At 47.2% G+C, this 18,082-nt stretch overlaps 1 protein-coding gene across 2 annotated transcripts; it reads right to left on the bottom strand.

Annotated features, from left to right (window-relative positions):
• Positions 1 to 2,782: 2,782 nt before the first annotated feature.
• On the bottom strand, positions 2,783 to 13,632 carry dus1l (dihydrouridine synthase 1-like (S. cerevisiae)). 2 transcript variants are annotated; one of them, XM_086185731.1, is made up of 14 exons: positions 13,508 to 13,632; positions 11,461 to 11,702; positions 11,031 to 11,139; positions 10,904 to 10,954; positions 10,504 to 10,616; positions 10,270 to 10,352; positions 10,002 to 10,105; positions 9,089 to 9,236; positions 8,524 to 8,620; positions 7,413 to 7,501; positions 7,127 to 7,296; positions 6,563 to 6,600; positions 6,157 to 6,232; positions 2,783 to 4,915 (listed from the first exon to the last, which is right to left on the bottom strand). In XM_086185731.1, exons 2-14 carry the CDS (start codon positions 11,695 to 11,697, stop codon positions 4,785 to 4,787), a joined length of 1,446 nt encoding a protein of 481 aa, XP_086041857.1. In that variant the 5' UTR covers positions 11,698 to 11,702; positions 13,508 to 13,632; the 3' UTR covers positions 2,783 to 4,784. The 2 variants fall into 2 exon arrangements, with proteins under 2 accessions (XP_086041857.1, XP_086041856.1); XM_086185730.1 differs by having other exon boundaries at positions 11,461 to 11,697; positions 13,508 to 13,624.
• Between the last annotated feature and the right edge of the window lie 4,450 nt (positions 13,633 to 18,082).

Raw genomic sequence — 18,082 nt, forward strand, 5'->3', positions numbered from 1 at the left:
TGGGTCTGAGGATCTCATCCTGGTACCTAACAGCAGCCAGGGTCTGGCTGGCTGGCACGTGGAGGTCTGGGGATGTGCCTCCCCCCAACCGTCGCTGACCCACCACCAAACTGGTCATGCTGGGGGATGTGGAGGCAGCAGAACACGCAGCATCTCAGAGTCTCACGTCTGTCACGTGTGCTCGGCGTGAACCTGCTCTCATCTGTGGAGAGAACAGGATGTCAGGGCAGAATCTGACAGTTCTCCTCGGTGCCCCGCCATGAGCTCAGGCCTCACCTGTGGACATCGGGCCTGACGCCGCCTTCATGGAGCCTGTTTGTGACAGTTGGGTAGCAACATGCACACGAGTCTACAAGGTAGACAGTCACTTCCAATTTTTAGAACATACATGTATATATATATATATATATATATATATATACACACACATAATTTATATACCTGAAGAAGGTCAGACAGACCAAAACATTGTAACTAACCCTGAGAGCAATGGAGCAAGGCCTTGCAGCAGCTAGTTCTAGTTCTAGTTCTAGTTCTAGTTCTAGTTCTAGTTATCCCCCCATCACGACTGTCACAGACTCTGATGAGCGGAGTTTAAGATGATATTAAAAGATGAAAGATTAATTAAATTAAATTAAATTAAAGACAATTGTTAAACATTTCAATTGATATGTTTTAATCCAGGAAGGTGTAAACAAGAAGGATGATGGTGTGTGTGTGTGTGTGTGTGTGTGTGTGTGTGTGTGTGTGCGTATGTGTGCGTATGTGTGTGTGTGTGTGTGTTCTGCAGGGGGATTATGGAGTATGGAGGTCCGCTGGTGTGTCGTTCAGGCCCTGGCTTTGTCCAGGTGGGCATCATGAGTTATGGGAGTAGTGCCGGCTGTGCTATGCCAGGTTACCCTGGCGTCTACACCCGAGTGTCCAAATACCTGGGCTTCATCCACCGCTACGTCCACAACCTTGAGGACGCTTCAGTGGAGGTGTAAACGCCGTCAGGAGATGAAGATCTGGCCGGGACGAGTCACCTGACCACCTGCTAGCTTCTCTTCCTCTGTAGCTCTTCGGTCTCGTGACCTCTCTCTGGTACGCTCAATTCTTTGCATTAAAACTGTGAAGCATCAGGTTCAGCGTCTGTGTGTGACGTCCAAGCAGCAGGGCCTCCTTCAGCAACCGCTTCTGAGGTCACGACTCTTCAAACCCACTTCCACAGTTCTCACGATTCTGACATCATCAGTGCTTCCACTTGACGCCTGGACGGAAACGATTCAGTTTACATTTTTGTGTAAAATAGTGTTATTATTGTGTCCTAGAGTTGTGATACTGCAGGCTTTAAATTAGCTATAGTTTTACCACATATTCTACACTTAATTGCATTGTTATAAAAGATACACTCACACTTAATGTCAGTGATGCTGACACCAGATCTGTGTCCAAATGCACAGCTGATCGTGCTCTATTACCCATCATCACCTCGATCAGCTGTGCATTGAACCACTTCCAGCACAGCAGGCCGCAGTTTTATTAACGCAGGCTCCTCAAACTGTGTCAATTAGCTCTCATAACAACTCAGGAAGTCCAACGACTGTGTCGGCCAGTCACTGGAGAGCGAAGGCTCTGTGCACGGCCCTGTCAGCCTTGATTCTTGGTGCAGACAACAGCAGGAAGTCTGAGGTGAGTTCAAACAAGGTCATTTATTGCACAAAAGAAGACTAAATATGTTCCCCTTTAGTTCATAGACCTGAGCTTTGATACATCTGGGGTATAGATGGTGGAACCAGGACACTGAAGCTTTCATTTGGAATGCAAATGTGATGTCCGAAGTATACAGCAGGGGTACAAGGGCGTACCCCTGTGGCATACCTCAGTCTGAGTTCTCTCTAAGATCCTTCCATCAACAGAGCACGGGTGTACCTGACCTTTCATGTACCACATCTGGAACTGTCCCAAGCATTCGCACCAAGATGAATTCTTCTGACCTACCACATCACATGTTGGCGGCTCTCTGCCCTCGCCATCTCACAGCGTAGCAAGGGTAGGCAGCCATGTGCCATGGAGGGCCGTGTGTATGCAGGTTTTCCTTCCAACCCAACACTTAAACAGGTGATTCCACTGATTAACACACCTTCAGCCACAGAGGAGTGTTAATCAGTGGAATCACCTGTTTAAGTGTTGGGTTGGAAGGAAAACCTGCATACACACGGCCCTCCATGCCACATGGTTGCCCACCCGCCGTAGCGTGATCCATGTGAGTGATGAACTCGTGAAGTGGGTGGTTCTTAGCACAGCCAGGAGCGTTTCATCATCTCCAGGTAAACCAATGAAATGAATGGATGCTGTTTTGATCTGTTCTAACTGGACTCACACTGAATATCCACCGCTAGCATCTGTCTTAGGTTTCAGTTCAGGATCTCATTCGTGAACCATGAGAGTGAATCTGTGTGGGGACCCAGAAGGAAATGGACAATGGTGTCAACGCGCTGAAGAGCAGAGCAGGAATAAATCACTAACTGTCAGACATCCATGTCGTCAGGGTGAAGTAGCTGACATGAAGGAATGATGATGTCATGTAGGACCAATCAGGATTTGGCACCTGGGTTCAGGTGAGCCAGCAGGATAAATGTGGGGTAGAGCTGCTCTGAGACCAGCCGATCAAACTGGTTTTACTGGGCAGCTCACAGCACTGCTCTGATTCCCCTCACTGAAGACTGGTTCTAAAACTGGGGGGGGGGGGGGGGATCTTGCAAGGACACAATCAAACACAAACAAGGCTTATTTTGTCATGAATATTTAATGTCATACAAAAATACTCAGGATTTGAAGTATTCAGGGCTTTACGACAGCTCTGATGTGAGAGACAATCGTAACTTCTCCGTGTATTCAGTGGAGACATGAGACAGGATGTTGTTGGTAAGCTGCATCATTCTAATGTCAACAAGTCAAATTTGTTCCATCTAAATGTATCAGAACAGCAGAGAGTCATATTTTAGGGTTTTTCCTCGTATTTTTGATGGCGTGACATTCTTGTGCTGAGCAGCAAACGCCTGAGCTTCAGCTTCTCATGTTGTGTTCAGAGCGAACGCAGAGCGAATGTTTGCGTCAGGTGACTGCATACCAAGTCAAGTTAAAACTGAGATTTTGCACGACAAAGCATTTGATGATGTGACTTAAAAAGATAGTCTGTGTGTGTGTGTGTGAAGGAGTTCACACACACACACACACACCAGGAGAGGAGAACAAACCTCTTGTAGCTGATAAAAACATATTAGCATCACCAGGTAATTATTTAAGCCTCATTCTAAACCGTTTAATTCAAAATCAAAGCTGGGAGCAGCAGGCAGTCATCGGGTCGACGTCCTGCTCCCAGACACGAGGCCAGTCAATCACAGATCTGTCAGCTCTCCTCAGCTGTCAGAGATGGAAACATTAGCAGCTCAATTTCTTGAGTTTATTTGCATTCTCCTGATCCTGCAGGTGGCACAAAGAGGCACGAATTCTCTTAGAAGTTGGTCTCAACACATCAAGACTGTAAGATGGTAAAAACCCACATCTTCTAAAAATCACAGCATTATGCTTTACACTGTATGTTACAATTATTCTGCGGGTAGCACCTTGATGTTCCTGTTGGCCTGTGACTCACTGAGCATGTATCAGCGCAGCAGATGGTCTTCCTCTACACTCCCTGTGAGGGAGTTCCAGCTGACGCGTGGAGGCAGTGGTGCTTCTCATCAAAGGCACGTACAAAACCATGACAGACAAACTTTCTCCCCAAATAAGTAGTTGAATAGTTGAAGCTATAAATGATTCCATGAAGACGATGTGTTCTGTCACTCGCTGCGATAGGGGCTGTACATCGAACTGGCTCAGTAACAACTTTGGCCCAAATATGACCTGAACACACGCACAAGCACACGCACACACACACGCACGCATATTTCATACCTGTACAGGTGTTCTCCTCTTGGAGAACACCTGTAGCTGAGGTTAGCAGTTGTGTTGTCCTAGAGCTCCTCACTCATCACACATTCACCCGCTTAAAACCGCCAATTGCTGACTACGTAAAAATGACAGCTCGCTCCCGTCGCCTCCCTCACCACCCAGGCAGTTCCACACAACAACCTTGAACACGTCTCTGGACTCTGACCCCTTGGACCAGGGTCCATGCTGGTTTGCTTAAAGGCCTAAGAGTTTTGTTTGGTTCTGACTTGTGAGAGGAAGCTGCAGCTGCTGGCTGCTGCGTTCACGTCTCCACAGCCTGTTTATCGTTCCCTCGTTAACCCCGAGACGCTCGCTACCTCAGCAGCTGTGTTTCTTTTCAGCAGGTTGCTGTCGTGTGCGGGTTTTAATCCAGCGGCTGTTGTTTTTAAGTTAGTTTCTGGGGCATAGCTAGTCGGCTAACGTTTGCTGGACGTGGACCTGGCAGGGATGTGAGCTCCTTGGCTGGAGGTTGCTGCTACAGTGGTGAGCAGGTCAGCTTCTGTTCCAAGGTCTGTTTCACTATCATCATACAGCGGTTTGGGAGACGTGGCCCAATCCTAATCCGGATTAAATTATTCTAACAACAACAACCTGATGAAGAGCAACAGGGCTGAACTGTTGGTGACACAAGACTGTTGTGTGAATCTACTGACTGACATCAGATCAGCTCTTTGCCATCGTGGGAGAAGTGTGGTCTTATTATGGCGCTCACAACAGGAAAGAGCGATCGGGTCAGCTGGGACTTGAACGTGTGGCAGCTCAGAGCCAGAGGAAGGGATTTGTGCATGCAGGGATGAAGGCGGTGCTGCTCATAGTGACGCCTGGTTCTGGAGGGGAGGCTGTAGAGAGCAGCAGCTTCTGTCCATGTCCATGTCCTCCTTCCTGTCGCCCTCCTCAGCTTGACGTTTCTCAGCCTTGGTCTTGAACCTCAGCCCGTGACCTGCCAACCATCGCAGAGCAAACGTCATCAGCAGTTTTTTTCTATGAACGCATTAATGATGTTGTGAGTTCTGTCTGAGGAGGAGGACTTGGAATCACAGGGTCCTCTGCCTCACCTCTCCAGCACCCCCCTCAGGAGGCCTTTGCCTCTATCTAGGCGTTTTCCTGCTGAACGATTACCATATGACCCGACTGTGTGTCGATGTATTCATCAGACTCTATGTGCCACATCTTTTTCTTTGTGTGACCATAAATGTCTACATCAGTGACATCAAGCACGACTGAAAGAGACTTGCAGCAACGTTTAACTCATCTGTCCTACGACTCCCTCCTCCTCACGCACTCGGGCAGGAAAACAGCCCTTCAAGTTTTGTCGTTTGCTTCTGTCAACCAGTCAAGTTAGACTTTACGTCCATGTTTGGCACAGAAAATACAGACAACTTTCCAAGGGTCTCTCAGGTAAAGCAGGGAACCTCTGTGTGTGCGTGCAGCTGCAAACAAAACAACCCTTCTGATTGCTATTAGGTTATGTGATGACATGATTTGCAGTTTTTCAACTTTCTACACACACACACACACACACACACACACACACACACTTTAATTGTGCGGCTCTGCTGTTTGCATGTCTGAATGTTCATCACTTGTCTCAATAACTGCAAACCCAACCAATCTCAAAGTGGGCGTGTCCATCGCCAGAGACTCCAGGAAGTGCCATGTTGAATTTTATGCATGGGACATGTTCATTAATCAAATAAGAACAAATGTGGGCGGAGCTTAAGGGTCCCGTAGACTAATTCCGGCATGTCAGGGACACTGCCATGGAACAAGCTAAACAAATGTCAATCATGAGAGCTCTGAAGTTTCCTTACAGAAAAGATTCACAGAATGTAATTTAACACTCAGTCATCCAATTCCAGATGTTACTGATGAAAACCTGAGAGGTAACAATGGGCCACAGGCAAGTTTCCTTCATCGAATACTTTGAGGCAGAATAACAACCGAACACTACGTGCTTGAGTAGGAGAACGTAGGGTGGAACACAAACCCCAAAATGTCTGAAACGATCAGAACTGGTCAGCTCAAATGGACCCTAACATGAGAAGCGAGAGCCGACAACAGAATGACTGTAGGGTTTATCCACAGAATATTAGGGTTGTAGTCGATTCAGGGGACAAGTTAGGACGTCTCTTGAGAACAACTTTAAGACTGAGACTGAGGTGTGTGTGTGTGAATACTGACTGGGACAGTCGGCCACCTCCTTGTAGGCCTTCTTCTTGCAGCAGCCACGACACAGGCTGAAGACACACTTATTCCCCTGGGCAGGAAAACATGTTCATATATCAGACACTTGGCTTGGACATGGAGTGATTCTTTTGGGAGAAAAACCAAACAGCAGGAACACATGACTTGATGACGCTGGCCACGTACACACTTGCCATTACGATCCCATCAAAAGAGGTCGGCTCTGGCGCGTGTGAGCACGTCGGGTTAAAGCCGACCTCCTGTGATGGGAGCACTCAGGTGAGCACAGAGCCGAGGACTTCCTTCCTTCAGGGTATTTGAATCTACAAAGATGCTCAATGTAACTTCAACTCTGAGACAAGCGAGGCTTTCTGGACTCAAAGAAAACAAAGTGACTTCTCACCTTTGGGTTTCCACACTGCTCACATTTGATGTACTTGGCTGAGGGAAGAGAGAAAAAAGAATCTTCAGCGATATGAGAGCTATGAAGGTGCACTCAGCAGTGGCCACAAGAAAAGGGCTGAATGACAGCGGTAGATCTGACCCCTGACCCCGACCCGACACGAGCAACAAGACATTTCAGACTGGATTTAATCTCCGTTTAACTAAACCGAGCTAATTAATCAAGCTAATTACCGGGGCATGTTTAAACATTTAAATCTGGTGAGGAGAAATAGGGTAGAGGTTAAAAAAAACAACAAATTAGTCTTTCATTTTGTTATATTCAGATGATGAGGGAGATCGGATGAAAATCTAAAAAACATGTTTTAAAACTGTAGTGTCATTAAATACTTGTAACAATAGGGCTTTTACAGCCACACGAGGAAATGCAGGCCATCAGGCTGAGCTGCACTTCATCACTCAGGACATCAGGTGGCAGCAGAGAGGAGGAGGACAGCGTCTCCTGCCTGTCCTCTGTGCTGGTTTCTCTGGAGACATTATTAAGGTGCAGCCCAGTGAAACTCACGTTTGAGCTCAGGGCAGAAGTTCTTGTTGGGGTTCCTGGATCTCTTCTTCTGTTTGTTTTTGGAGAGTGTGTCAGCTGACCCATCAGAGTCCTCCAGCGCCCTCTTCTGACACACTGGCTTCTCCACCTCTGGCCCCTGGCTGTTACCATTGGCAACCGGCTCCTTTGGCCTGTAAGGGGACGACACCCGATTACCTCGCTGTGGAGCCGATGGCTACTCGACCGGTTAAACCTTGAAATACATAAACAGATGAAGGCGAGGAGAGGAGAAGGTGAGGTGACTCACGGTGGTCTGACGTACGGCTGGCAGATCCAGTGTGGGAGGGGTAGACCACTCCCCTTCTCGTCCACATCCTTTCCTTTGGCTATCTCCTCCTGTAAGGACACACGTGGGGACAGTCATGAAACCGTGCCGTGGGTCGTTTTTTAGAACTTGTCAATCAGCATCAAGCGTCACGTTCTCGAGACTGAAGTCCACGCTAACGTGCGCTATTCTCTGGGTTCCTGAAGTGCCTCAATCACTTGCGTCGCTATGTGCCAGAGACGCGTCCACAGCGGTTTCACCAGTGAACGATGGACAGTGATTTCTCTGCTGCTGCAAGAACCGACATCACTTTAATCTGCTGGAGCTGGCAGAGACGTTCTTCGAGAACTGGAAAGCCACTGACGTGTTGCTGCTGGTGAACTGAGATCAGGGGCCGTGTTTCCACAGAGATCTTCAGATTTCTAAAACCAAGTGTGCAGGTTCCTTCTGGATGCTACGGAACGTCGTCTGTTTCAACTTTCTCAGGCCTCGGCCTCATAATCCGTCTGTCAGGTCAGGAGCTGGTCTGACCCCCCGGCCTTGACGTCTTCATCGCTCTGATTGGTTGCAGCCTCCTCTTGCGAGCAGAGGGAGTTTGAAAGATCACCGTTTGTCCAGCCCCTCTGACTGAGCCCCGCCAATGGCGTGTTTCCAGCCCATCGTCTTGATGTAGGTCTGACTCGCCAGGCTAGCTTTGTGACATTCCACCACAGTTCTTCATCTTTCGCACATCATCATCAGTATCAGGACTTCAAAAAGAGCACGACTGTGGCACGGCACTAGAGACACGGAGACGAGGAGGCTGCCTGGACTCCTGCCTGGTTTGTTTACTTCAGGTGTGGGTACCATAACCATTTTAAGATTGTAAGTTTCTCTCAGAAATTACTACTTTATTCTGAAAGCCTCATGATATTTTTCTTCCTCATAACTTTCGCTCTGCAAGTCTCAGCGCGGCCCCTGATCCCCCGTCTGTGAATACGGGCCCAGCAGCAGGGACAGTCGGAGGATCTGACATAGAAACCTGTTCCTGCGCGCCGTCAAACTGAAGACGCTCAGAAACGTGAGGACGATGAGGAGGTTTGTTTGCTGTTACCTGGCAGCGCAGCCGCAGCTGTTTGCTGATATCAGCCAGACCATTGAGGGTTTTCACCTTGGCCAACTCCTCCCTCAGGTCATGGTGGAGCTGCAGCCTGAAACACACACACACACACACACACACACACATCACTCATGGGCTGCTGTCCTCTGCAGGAGGAGGCTCAGTTCTGCCACCTTCGTTTAATACTGAGATCTCTCATCCAACAGACAGCCTGAAGGTGAGTTTTCACCGCTGAGAAGCTGCTCTGCCCAAAGACCGCGGCACTTCACTGCACCTCCATGGATTTGTCCGTCTGCTAATGCATTTTTACCAAACTGTCCTGTTTGCTGTCAGTGCTGAACGATGACAGGTCAACAAGTGATGCTGGTGTGATTTTGTAGGAATCTGTTTCAAACTTTGACTTTATTGAGATGGACCAAGTCACACAAACTTAACACTGAACAGAAGCTGCAATATGGCCTGCATCAACCGGTAAAGGATGGCGACTATCTTGAACTCTGGCAAATGGCAGGTCAGGAAAACAAGTGGAGGGTAAAGGGGAGGTGGTAGACGGACGTACGTGCGGTGCCAGAGCTTGAACAGGTGGGCTCGTACATAGGACAGGCTGCAGGGAGGGTACTGCTTTACCACCTCCAGGTACTCCTCAGCCATCTCCCACACCGGAGGGCTGCGTCCCTCAAACAGCGCTGGGTTGTGGAGGTTCCCCTCTGGAAGCAACACAAAAATCCACAGAAGACGCATTTTACATTTGAGCCCCAACACCTCTTTTCTACGCGAGGCCACACAGAGATTTTTGTACGTGAAAATGTCAGAAAAGTTCAAGCCAAGAGGAATTATTTTCTCCTACAAAGAATGATTAGACATCGGGGGACTAACTGATGTTGCTATTTAACACGGCAGAGCCTTCAGCTGGCTCACTGTCAATGTTCTGAGATGTCTCGTCCCGATCCCACTGTCCGAGGACATCAAGGCCCAGGATTCCCAGTGTTCTGGGAGGAGATGTGTCGTAAACATCCCTGCAAGGACTGGAAACTTTTTTTTTTTTTTTTAAGCGAGCAGACGAGCACGAGCGAGTCGGTTCAACCCAGCAGTTCCATGATTGAAGGCCGAACCAAAGGGTTGATGGTTGTTTTTATGTGTGTGAGCATTACTGAGCACATGGTTGATAAAGAAGACCCGCATTACATCGCATGATGACCTTGAGAGTTTGTAAATGGACCTTTTTTTTGGCAGTTTTAACCAAAGAGCACCGTTAGCTTCAAGCTCATTCGTGGCAGGCTCTTTCTGCACTCTGATTCTGCATTTTTGAGTCCCTGAAAGGCAAAATGAATGTTTTTGGGTGAAGTCTCACATCAACCTATTCTAGTGACACCTAAAATTAAAGAATGAACCAGCAAATCCATCTCACACGGCCTCTTGAACACCAAATAACCTGAGTAACTCCTGGTTGATGAGAGAAGGATGTTGCTAACCTGCACTCATCACTCCCTGGACTCCCGTCTCCTGGATGCAGCGTTCCACATCACTCAGGTGCTGAATGTTGCCATTAGCAAACACAGGAATATTTACCGCCTTCCTGCGGTAGAAACAGGACAGTTCCTCAAACTCTGCCCTCCACATGAACACATATCGTCTCAAGACCGAGCACTTCTCAAAGACTCGTCATGAAGTTGTTCTTTTTGTGTTGGAAGAGCAAATATGGAAAACACGGAGCGTTAAAACAAAGAGGTGGTGGCTCACCGGACTTCCCTGATGTGTTCCCAGCTGGCAATGCCGGTCATCGCTCCTTTCTGGTCTTTGGTTCGGCCGTGAACTGTCAGCAGCTGGGAAAGAGACGCGCATACATCACACCTCCTTCACAGATGAAACGCCACCTGAGGCTACCGTGTCACAGAAATCCTGATATCCTGAATCTAACCCAAACCACAACACTTATTTGTCATCGTTTACCAGAGACCTGCTCCGTGCTCCTACCTGGCATCCTGCTCTCTCCAGCATCTGAGCGTAGCGGACCGTCTTCTCGATGTCTCTGAACACACGGATCTTACATGTGATGGGCACAGAGAGCTTTTCATTGGCTAACCTGACTGGAACATACAGAGAGACTTTCAGGTGTTTTAGTTTAAAACTCATTAGTGACTGGAATCTGATGACAACTCCTATCAGTATGTTCAGCATGTAGGGTCCGTTTATCATCAGTTATGTGGATGGCATGCTGCAATTTTCCATCAAGGTCCCAGGTTGCAATTCATGGTGTTTCTTAAGTTCGGGCTCATCCGTGGGGCATTCAAGTACTCCCTCAAACGGAAACGTTAAAAAAACAAATGGTGTGTGATACTAAAGCAGAAACCACGAACGTGAAGCACAGACGTACTCATTTTCTCGAGGAGATCCCACTCGTCCTGGAGGAAAACTCCGTAGCGCCCTTAGAGACACAAAGTGGGACACGTTAGTCCTCCTTTCACTTTGCTTCAGAGCATTTCCTCTCAGCGTTACTGCACCTCTTTTTGCAATCATCTGTGGACAACCCAGGTTGAGGTCGATGGCGTCACAGTGGTTCTGGGCCAGTAGACCCGCCTGGACAAACACCTCCGGATTGTTGGCACAAAACTGACACGCAGGAAAAGCAACTGTGATTAATTACTGGCTGAAATACTCCCACTTTTGTTTTAGCTCCTATTTTTCACAAACTCAAGTCAGAGATTTAAGACCTTTAACACACCAAAGTTTTCTTTCTCAACAGTTTTGTATTTCATTGTGACTTGTTGGAGGCAGGACGGTACTCAACATTTTCTTGGCGCATGTGAAATGCTCATCAACATCATTGATGACGTCATTCTTGAGAGATAAACACGGTGTGCACGGACGGCGTCTTTGATCGTGAACTTGTGAGGAAGGTTGCTGTGGTGCTTGAGTGTGAGGGATCCTGACCTGAGTGATGAGAGGTCTGTCCTCCTCACAAACCTCGTTGTAGAGATTTTCCCGCCTGTAGTTGGCGTCACGGACAAACACCTGAGCGTGCAGCATGGGTGTGTAGCAGAGGTGGGCGCCGTGGCGGCGGCTCAGCAGGCGCCACGCCAGCTCACTCTGGTCCACCATGGGTGCCACCACAAAGCGCGCTTCTTTCAGGGTCTCTTTCCAGAACGTGAAGCCCTGGAGCTTGGCCATCTAGACTTCAGCAGCAAGAACAGAAAGTCACCCTCCTCCGAACAACCAGCTGCCGACACTCGAGCTCCACCAACGCCGGGGCCGGGAGGTAAATATGTCAGATCTGACGCTCAACGACTACAATTCATCAGCTTGAAGTAAATAAATCTAACATTTCCAGTTGTGAAAAAGACAGCAACTTGAAGCAGACAAATAATTATTAAAAAAAATCCCTCCAGACCTTTCAGAGAGGTGCAGAATTAAAGTCTAAACTGACCTGAAATAGAAACACAGTGGTGGAATAATAATTAAAAGATTTGATGGGGTCCAAAACTTTTACAATTTATATTCCAGAGAGTTGGCTGATTAATGGGTGAGGATCTGTGAGCCAGTAACAGGCACACGTTGATATCAGGTGTGCCTGAGTGTCTCCGCCCGGTGGCGATGAACACGTGGAATTCTGAGAAACGCGAGGCTTCATTCTGTTTGAGTGAATTCTGCTGACGTCTCCTTCTTACTAAATTATTAGTGACCGTTGCTGAGCCACAAAGACTCCTTTGTTTGACACGTTTCCGTCCGTTAATCTACAAACTCAGCTGGGACAGACGGGACAAACACTCCAGGATGCAGGAGGTTGAAAACCTGAAGATGAAACTTGCGTCAGTTGGAGATTTTATAATTCTGGAAACACCCGAGGATGCTTGTAAGCTGCATGTACTCACTGTCACGAAAGAAACGTCTCCTTTTCAGGGCACTGTAACTGAGTGCTACCATGGAAACGTAGCAACGCAAGATGTGAAGTCTTTCACTGATATTTTACAACTGATTTGGCCGATACGGAACAACGGAACAATACGGTTATGTAATATCTATATCTTATCAATCACACATAAACAAGCAGAACTTGTGCCAGAAAAAAGCTGAAAAAACTCCCAAAAACTTGCTGTGTTTCAGAGGTATAAAGACCCCCTCAACTATCATGTTGCGACTTTGCCTCCACAAACAAACAATCACTCATCATCTGAGCATTGACGAGACGAACAGATGAAGAGACAGAAACCCAAGGAACCACACAAGAAGAAACAGATGGAACTCAGTCCACCTCCGAATCCTAAAATATCCCCTCAGCTGGCCGGCAGAGATGCACGAGCCTGGATTGCGTTGCCAATATCCGATATCCTGATATCATGAACTGCTTTGGTTGAAATGATCCGTCTAAAAACGGCACTCGAACGCACAGATGAGTTTCATCATTTCAATGACGTCGTCTGGACCAGAATCAGATAGTGCTCATTTATACGTGGTTCGGCAGTTTTGTAGTCTCGTGCTGCTCTCAGAGTTTATTCACATTCATCTGCAATAAAACTTCTTTCTCCCGAGTTATGAAGGCAGGAGTGCGTACTTCCTCAGGTACCCCTGGTGATCCCTGACCTTGCGTGTTAACTTTATCCCGCCACTGCTGACAGGAGGCTACCAGTTCTTCACCAAACACATTTTCTGTTACATCAGCAGAGTTCGTTTCAGACATCTTGACGCGTAGCTGCTACACGCTCGACAATGTTCGCTCGGCTCCTGTCGTAAACGGAACCAGCCTCTCATTTATGAATTTCCGTGTTTGGCATTCTACTGTACAATAATACGATACGTTAGCATGTACGTGTCCAGGTGCCGCGCTCTAAGTTCATGCTAGCTAGCAAAGCGCCGTGTTGACATCGAGCACATGATTCACCGCGGAACTACACGAGTAAACACAATTAACGCGGAGACGTCACACAGTAGTGTGTCCCTGCCCTCCACACACACACACACACAAGCGTGAACATGTACTTACTCCACTTTTCAATATGCAGAGAACTGATGTTTTGTCGGCGTTTTGAGGATATTTAATGATCATTCCTGGCGTAGCACTTTCAACCGTGTGTAACAGTATAAAGGCACCGGTGGGAAACATCGCCTTCCGCTCTACTTCTTCTTCTTCTTCTTTTAGGGCGGTTGGCATCCGGTTTATTGGCGCATCGCTGCCACCCTCTGCTCACCGTGTACATGGACAACCTGAGCGGAAATGTTGAGGAAAGTGGAGAGCAAGACAAGCTGGACGCCGGTGACGGAGCCTCAAACGTGGACAAAGAGCTGAACAGATACTCTGCAGTTGTGTCCATTTTTTTCTGGATGTTCTCCTTTCACGTGTCGTCTGCAGTGGTTCAATAATATCAGCCTCTGGTTCAGCCAGAGGTGTTCTAAATGCAGCTGGAGGAACAAAACTTCATATTTTCTGAGGTTAATTTGTGCATGAACGTTGGGTTATAAGAATATTTCTTCAAGGCTAATGAGCGAATAAATACACCAGTTTACCACAGGTGCTGGAGCCTGAAAGACGACAAACACACCACTGGCAACCAGAATATTATTTACAAGTATTAACATTATCTTGATTTCATAAATTACAATATTAATATAAAAATAACCTCAGGATTATGTGAGCGAGAGCAAAGACGTATGGGTGCCACTATGGGTGACGCCTCAGGAAGCAGCTGTCTGTCAGACAGTCAGTCAAACAGTCAGGTGTTTTATTATACTTTGAAGGTTTGAGGGCAGAAAAGCACATTTTTCATGATTGTTCTGGGTGCTGCACATCTCTGAAGATAATAAAGTGCTGAAACCTTGATTGACATTGAGCCCGTGACCTTTCTCAGAGGCAGACAGCAAGGACACGCCCCCAGGCCAAGGACACAACACTCGCCTCTTTTGCCAGCGCATCCCCTCTCACGCCCCTCACTCCTTCCACGGGAGCTGGGACCCACGAGGCATTGACCTGGTTTGTCTGGTTTGTTGCCCTGATAACTGAGTAGATCCTATAAAATGTCTCAACAGCTTTCTGAGAGGAAGGATCAACATCCTCCAGTCAAATGAGCTGAAAACGCCCGTGAAATGCAAACAAAATATTTAACAGCCGTCGTAAAAGTACAGGCAGTATTTTGATCTTGTCTGAGAGGTAATACTCAGCAACACCACAGTGTCAGAGCTGGTTTGTAGAACAATATCATAGAATATTTTGCACGCTAAGCTGCCCGGTGGTGCAGTGGTCCTCACTGTGGCCTCGCAGCAAGAAGGTTCCGGGTTCGAGTCCCGGCTCGGGCGCGGGATCTTTCTGGGTGAGTCTCCATGTTCTCCCTGTTCCTGCTGGGTTCTCTCTGGTACTCCAGCTTCCTCCCACAGTCCAAAGACATCAAGAGGGGACCAGGTTAATCCAGACTCTAAATTGACCGTAGGTGTGACTGTGAGTGTGAATGGTTGTCTGTCTCTATGTGTTGGCCCTGCGATGGACTGGTGACCTGTCAGGGTGAACCCCGCCTCTTGCCCGTTGATGCTGGGATAGGCTCCACCCCCGCGACCCTTACTGGTAAGGAATAAGCGGAAGACAGTGGATGGATGGATTTTGCACGCTTGTCCAAAACCCAGCAGGCTCATAAACAACACTAAATGGGACATTCCTCCTATTTTAGAGGGTAACGTCAACTGAGCGCCAGGCAGACGAGACTGCAGCTCCAGCGCAGCGAACACACAGAAACATTTAGATGCAGTAGATGCGGCAACAAGTGAGTCTCAGCCCAAATCGACAAAAGAAACAGAACAGAAAGGAAACAGCCTCAGGACACTCAACGTGATGTCCAACCTGCTGTCTCCTCTGTCGCCACCATCCGTTGCCATGACCTTTAACCCCTGCTGGAGTGAACATTTAATATAATTAAACACAAACTTTCATCTGGAGTTAATTAATATTTCATCTGAGGTGAAATTAACTGAAAGCACATAATGCCACGCCACTGTGAAATACCTGATAGAAAAAGTAGCAGTACTTTTTAAAGTAGAATTGAGACAGTACAACTACAACTATTTTTTTTCACTGTAGGTTGCAAATGTATCTCAGCACTACATTGTTCAAAAGTCCTCCAGATGATGTCATATCCTCACATTCCCTTCAGTGGCGTGTGTTTCCCTCCAAATCTTCTCAAAGTAGAAGTTTTTTGATTGCTACTCTCATTTTTGTCATAAATTAATCAAATGAAATATGTATTTCAACCCAAGAAAATATGAAAATGTAAACTATGCAGTGTTAAACTCATACATGCAACTAACAGTGTGTTAAAAGTCACATCCGATCCACGCATGAAGCAGAAACTGAGCGACTGGGTCCCTCCAGGGTGGAGGTGTGATGTGTCCTGCAGGCAGAGGAGTTTGAGTGCAGCGGGGAGAGAAGGAGTGTGTGTCTGCTCCCTCACCGGAGTGTATCAGCGAGGGAGCGCAGTTCTAACACACAACACAACCAGCAGCTGATCTGAGTAGATACTTCTTACACCAGGATTTGGGCTCAAACATGTCTGGGATTTGCTGGGTGGTGGTTGGACCCTGGTCCCTCCGACTTAGTAAACAGAGTGAGAGATAATTTCAACTAAACAGCTAAGACATCATGTTGCTGCAAATGTCATTGTAAAGGACGTCACTGGACAAGTTCCTCGGTGTCAGGCTGGGGAATCAAGTGCTCCGCTCCCACTGGCTAATGTACGTGACGTGCTAGCATGGGCTACATGCTAGCATAGGCTACACGCTAGGACAGTGATGTCATCAGAACTTTGCCAGGGATGTTTTGTGATTGGTTGACCCAGAACCACGAGATGTCCGTATCAGTAATATTTAAACATTCCCAGTGAAATCTTTTTCGCAGATAGAAGAGAAGCAGGTGATTGGCCTCGTCTACTTTCTATCAACACTTGGTGATTCGCTCATCCACAGACCAACAGGATCATCGACGTCAGGTATTTCACGACTTTAGTTTTGTGAACTTACCCTCTGAAATCTTTCAGCTACTCTTGAGCTCAGACGATGACACACAAATGAAGGTAAAAGTAGTGAAAAACACATTTTCTTTAATTTTCTGTTCCATGTAAGCACACAAGCAGCAGGCGTTACAAAGCGTGTCAACAAATGAGTCACTTCACTTCCACTTGGACCCAGTTAGCAGTCCGCCCATCAGAAGCTACGGCCACCTCTTGATAGATACTTTGTCGTGCTACTCTCACATTCCATCAGCTGGCAGGCCAACATGAGGCTTGTCCTCCCTTGTAGGGCCGCCACAGCACAACCAGAGCTCAACTGTTGCATTCATACAGTAACTTCACATTTGGGGATGTGAGAAATACTGCTTTCTGACCTGGATAACGAAACAAGAACACGATTCACCTGTGACGGACATTGAATCAATCGCAATACGACAGTGGTAGAATAGAACAGATGAACTACAACAACAGTTTAAACCAATGAATTCCAGCCAAACCTTCATGAAAGCACACAAACACAACGTGCTGCTTCGCTGGCTCATTAACACCTGATGACGGCGGCGTTTAGTGACAAACGAGTGCAGGACAACAGAGGAGAAAAGACCAGCCGCTCCCTCCAAGTCTGATCGATAAAAGGAAGTTTGGCCTCTTTTCCTCTGAATGATTATCAGTGGAATATCTCATCCTGATCATTTGTTGGCTGTTGTCTGAGGACAGAGAGTGAGAACACTTGGAAGCCGGCACTGCCAGACTCTCATCATCATCTCATCGGCCACTGTTTCATGAAATAAACAGAAACTTCATTTAAATCACTCACATAGGAAATTGTGTCAGTGAGGAAGTGTTGCTCCAAGCCTTCACTCCACGTGATGTGTTCCATTTTGCTCCTACAAGTACCGTTTGTAGTGAACTGTAGTTTATTGTAGTGTATTTGCAGCTGAGTGCAGTTTATTATCGAGTATTGTAGTTTATTATAGTTTCTGCTGTTTATTGCTCTTGTACTTCTCTGCTGCTGTAACAGTGCCAGTGTCCCCACTGAGGGACAAATAAAGGTTTATCTTATCTTACCTAAATAAATATCACTATAAAAGGTGATCTTCAATACAATATAGGTTTTTTTTCTCTTTGGGGACAAGTAATTGTGTCTCCTCCTTCACCTTTGAGTCCATGATTCATTCGGTGTCTCTGCCTTCATACGTCTCTTCATCCCACAAGGTTACAGTCTATATTTGTCCTCTCAACAAGAGCAATTCTGCAAACTTGACAAGATCAACTTCATTTCTCTAACCTCCAGTATTGTGTCTGCCCCCCCCCCCCCCCCCCCCCCAGATCTCCATGACTGAGACCAGGTCTTGTGGCTCTGATGACACCTATAGGGACTAAAAGACCAAGTGGATCAATAAACCCTCATTTATCTTTCACATCTGTCTGCTGTTCTATTCAGCACTCAGGACATCTTTTATCCCTCGGTTGTGTTTCCTTTCCTTGGACCTTCCAACTGTGTTGGGGGGGGGGAGTCTGGGAACCACTTGGGGGAGTCTGGGATCCACTTGGGGGAGTCTGGGAACCAC

This window comes from Aulostomus chinensis, chromosome 18, assembly GCF_037954235.1.
Source record: "Aulostomus chinensis isolate RoL2024-O1b breed Wild chromosome 18, RoL_Achi_v1.0, whole genome shotgun sequence".
NCBI lineage: Eukaryota > Metazoa > Chordata > Actinopteri > Syngnathiformes > Aulostomidae > Aulostomus > Aulostomus chinensis.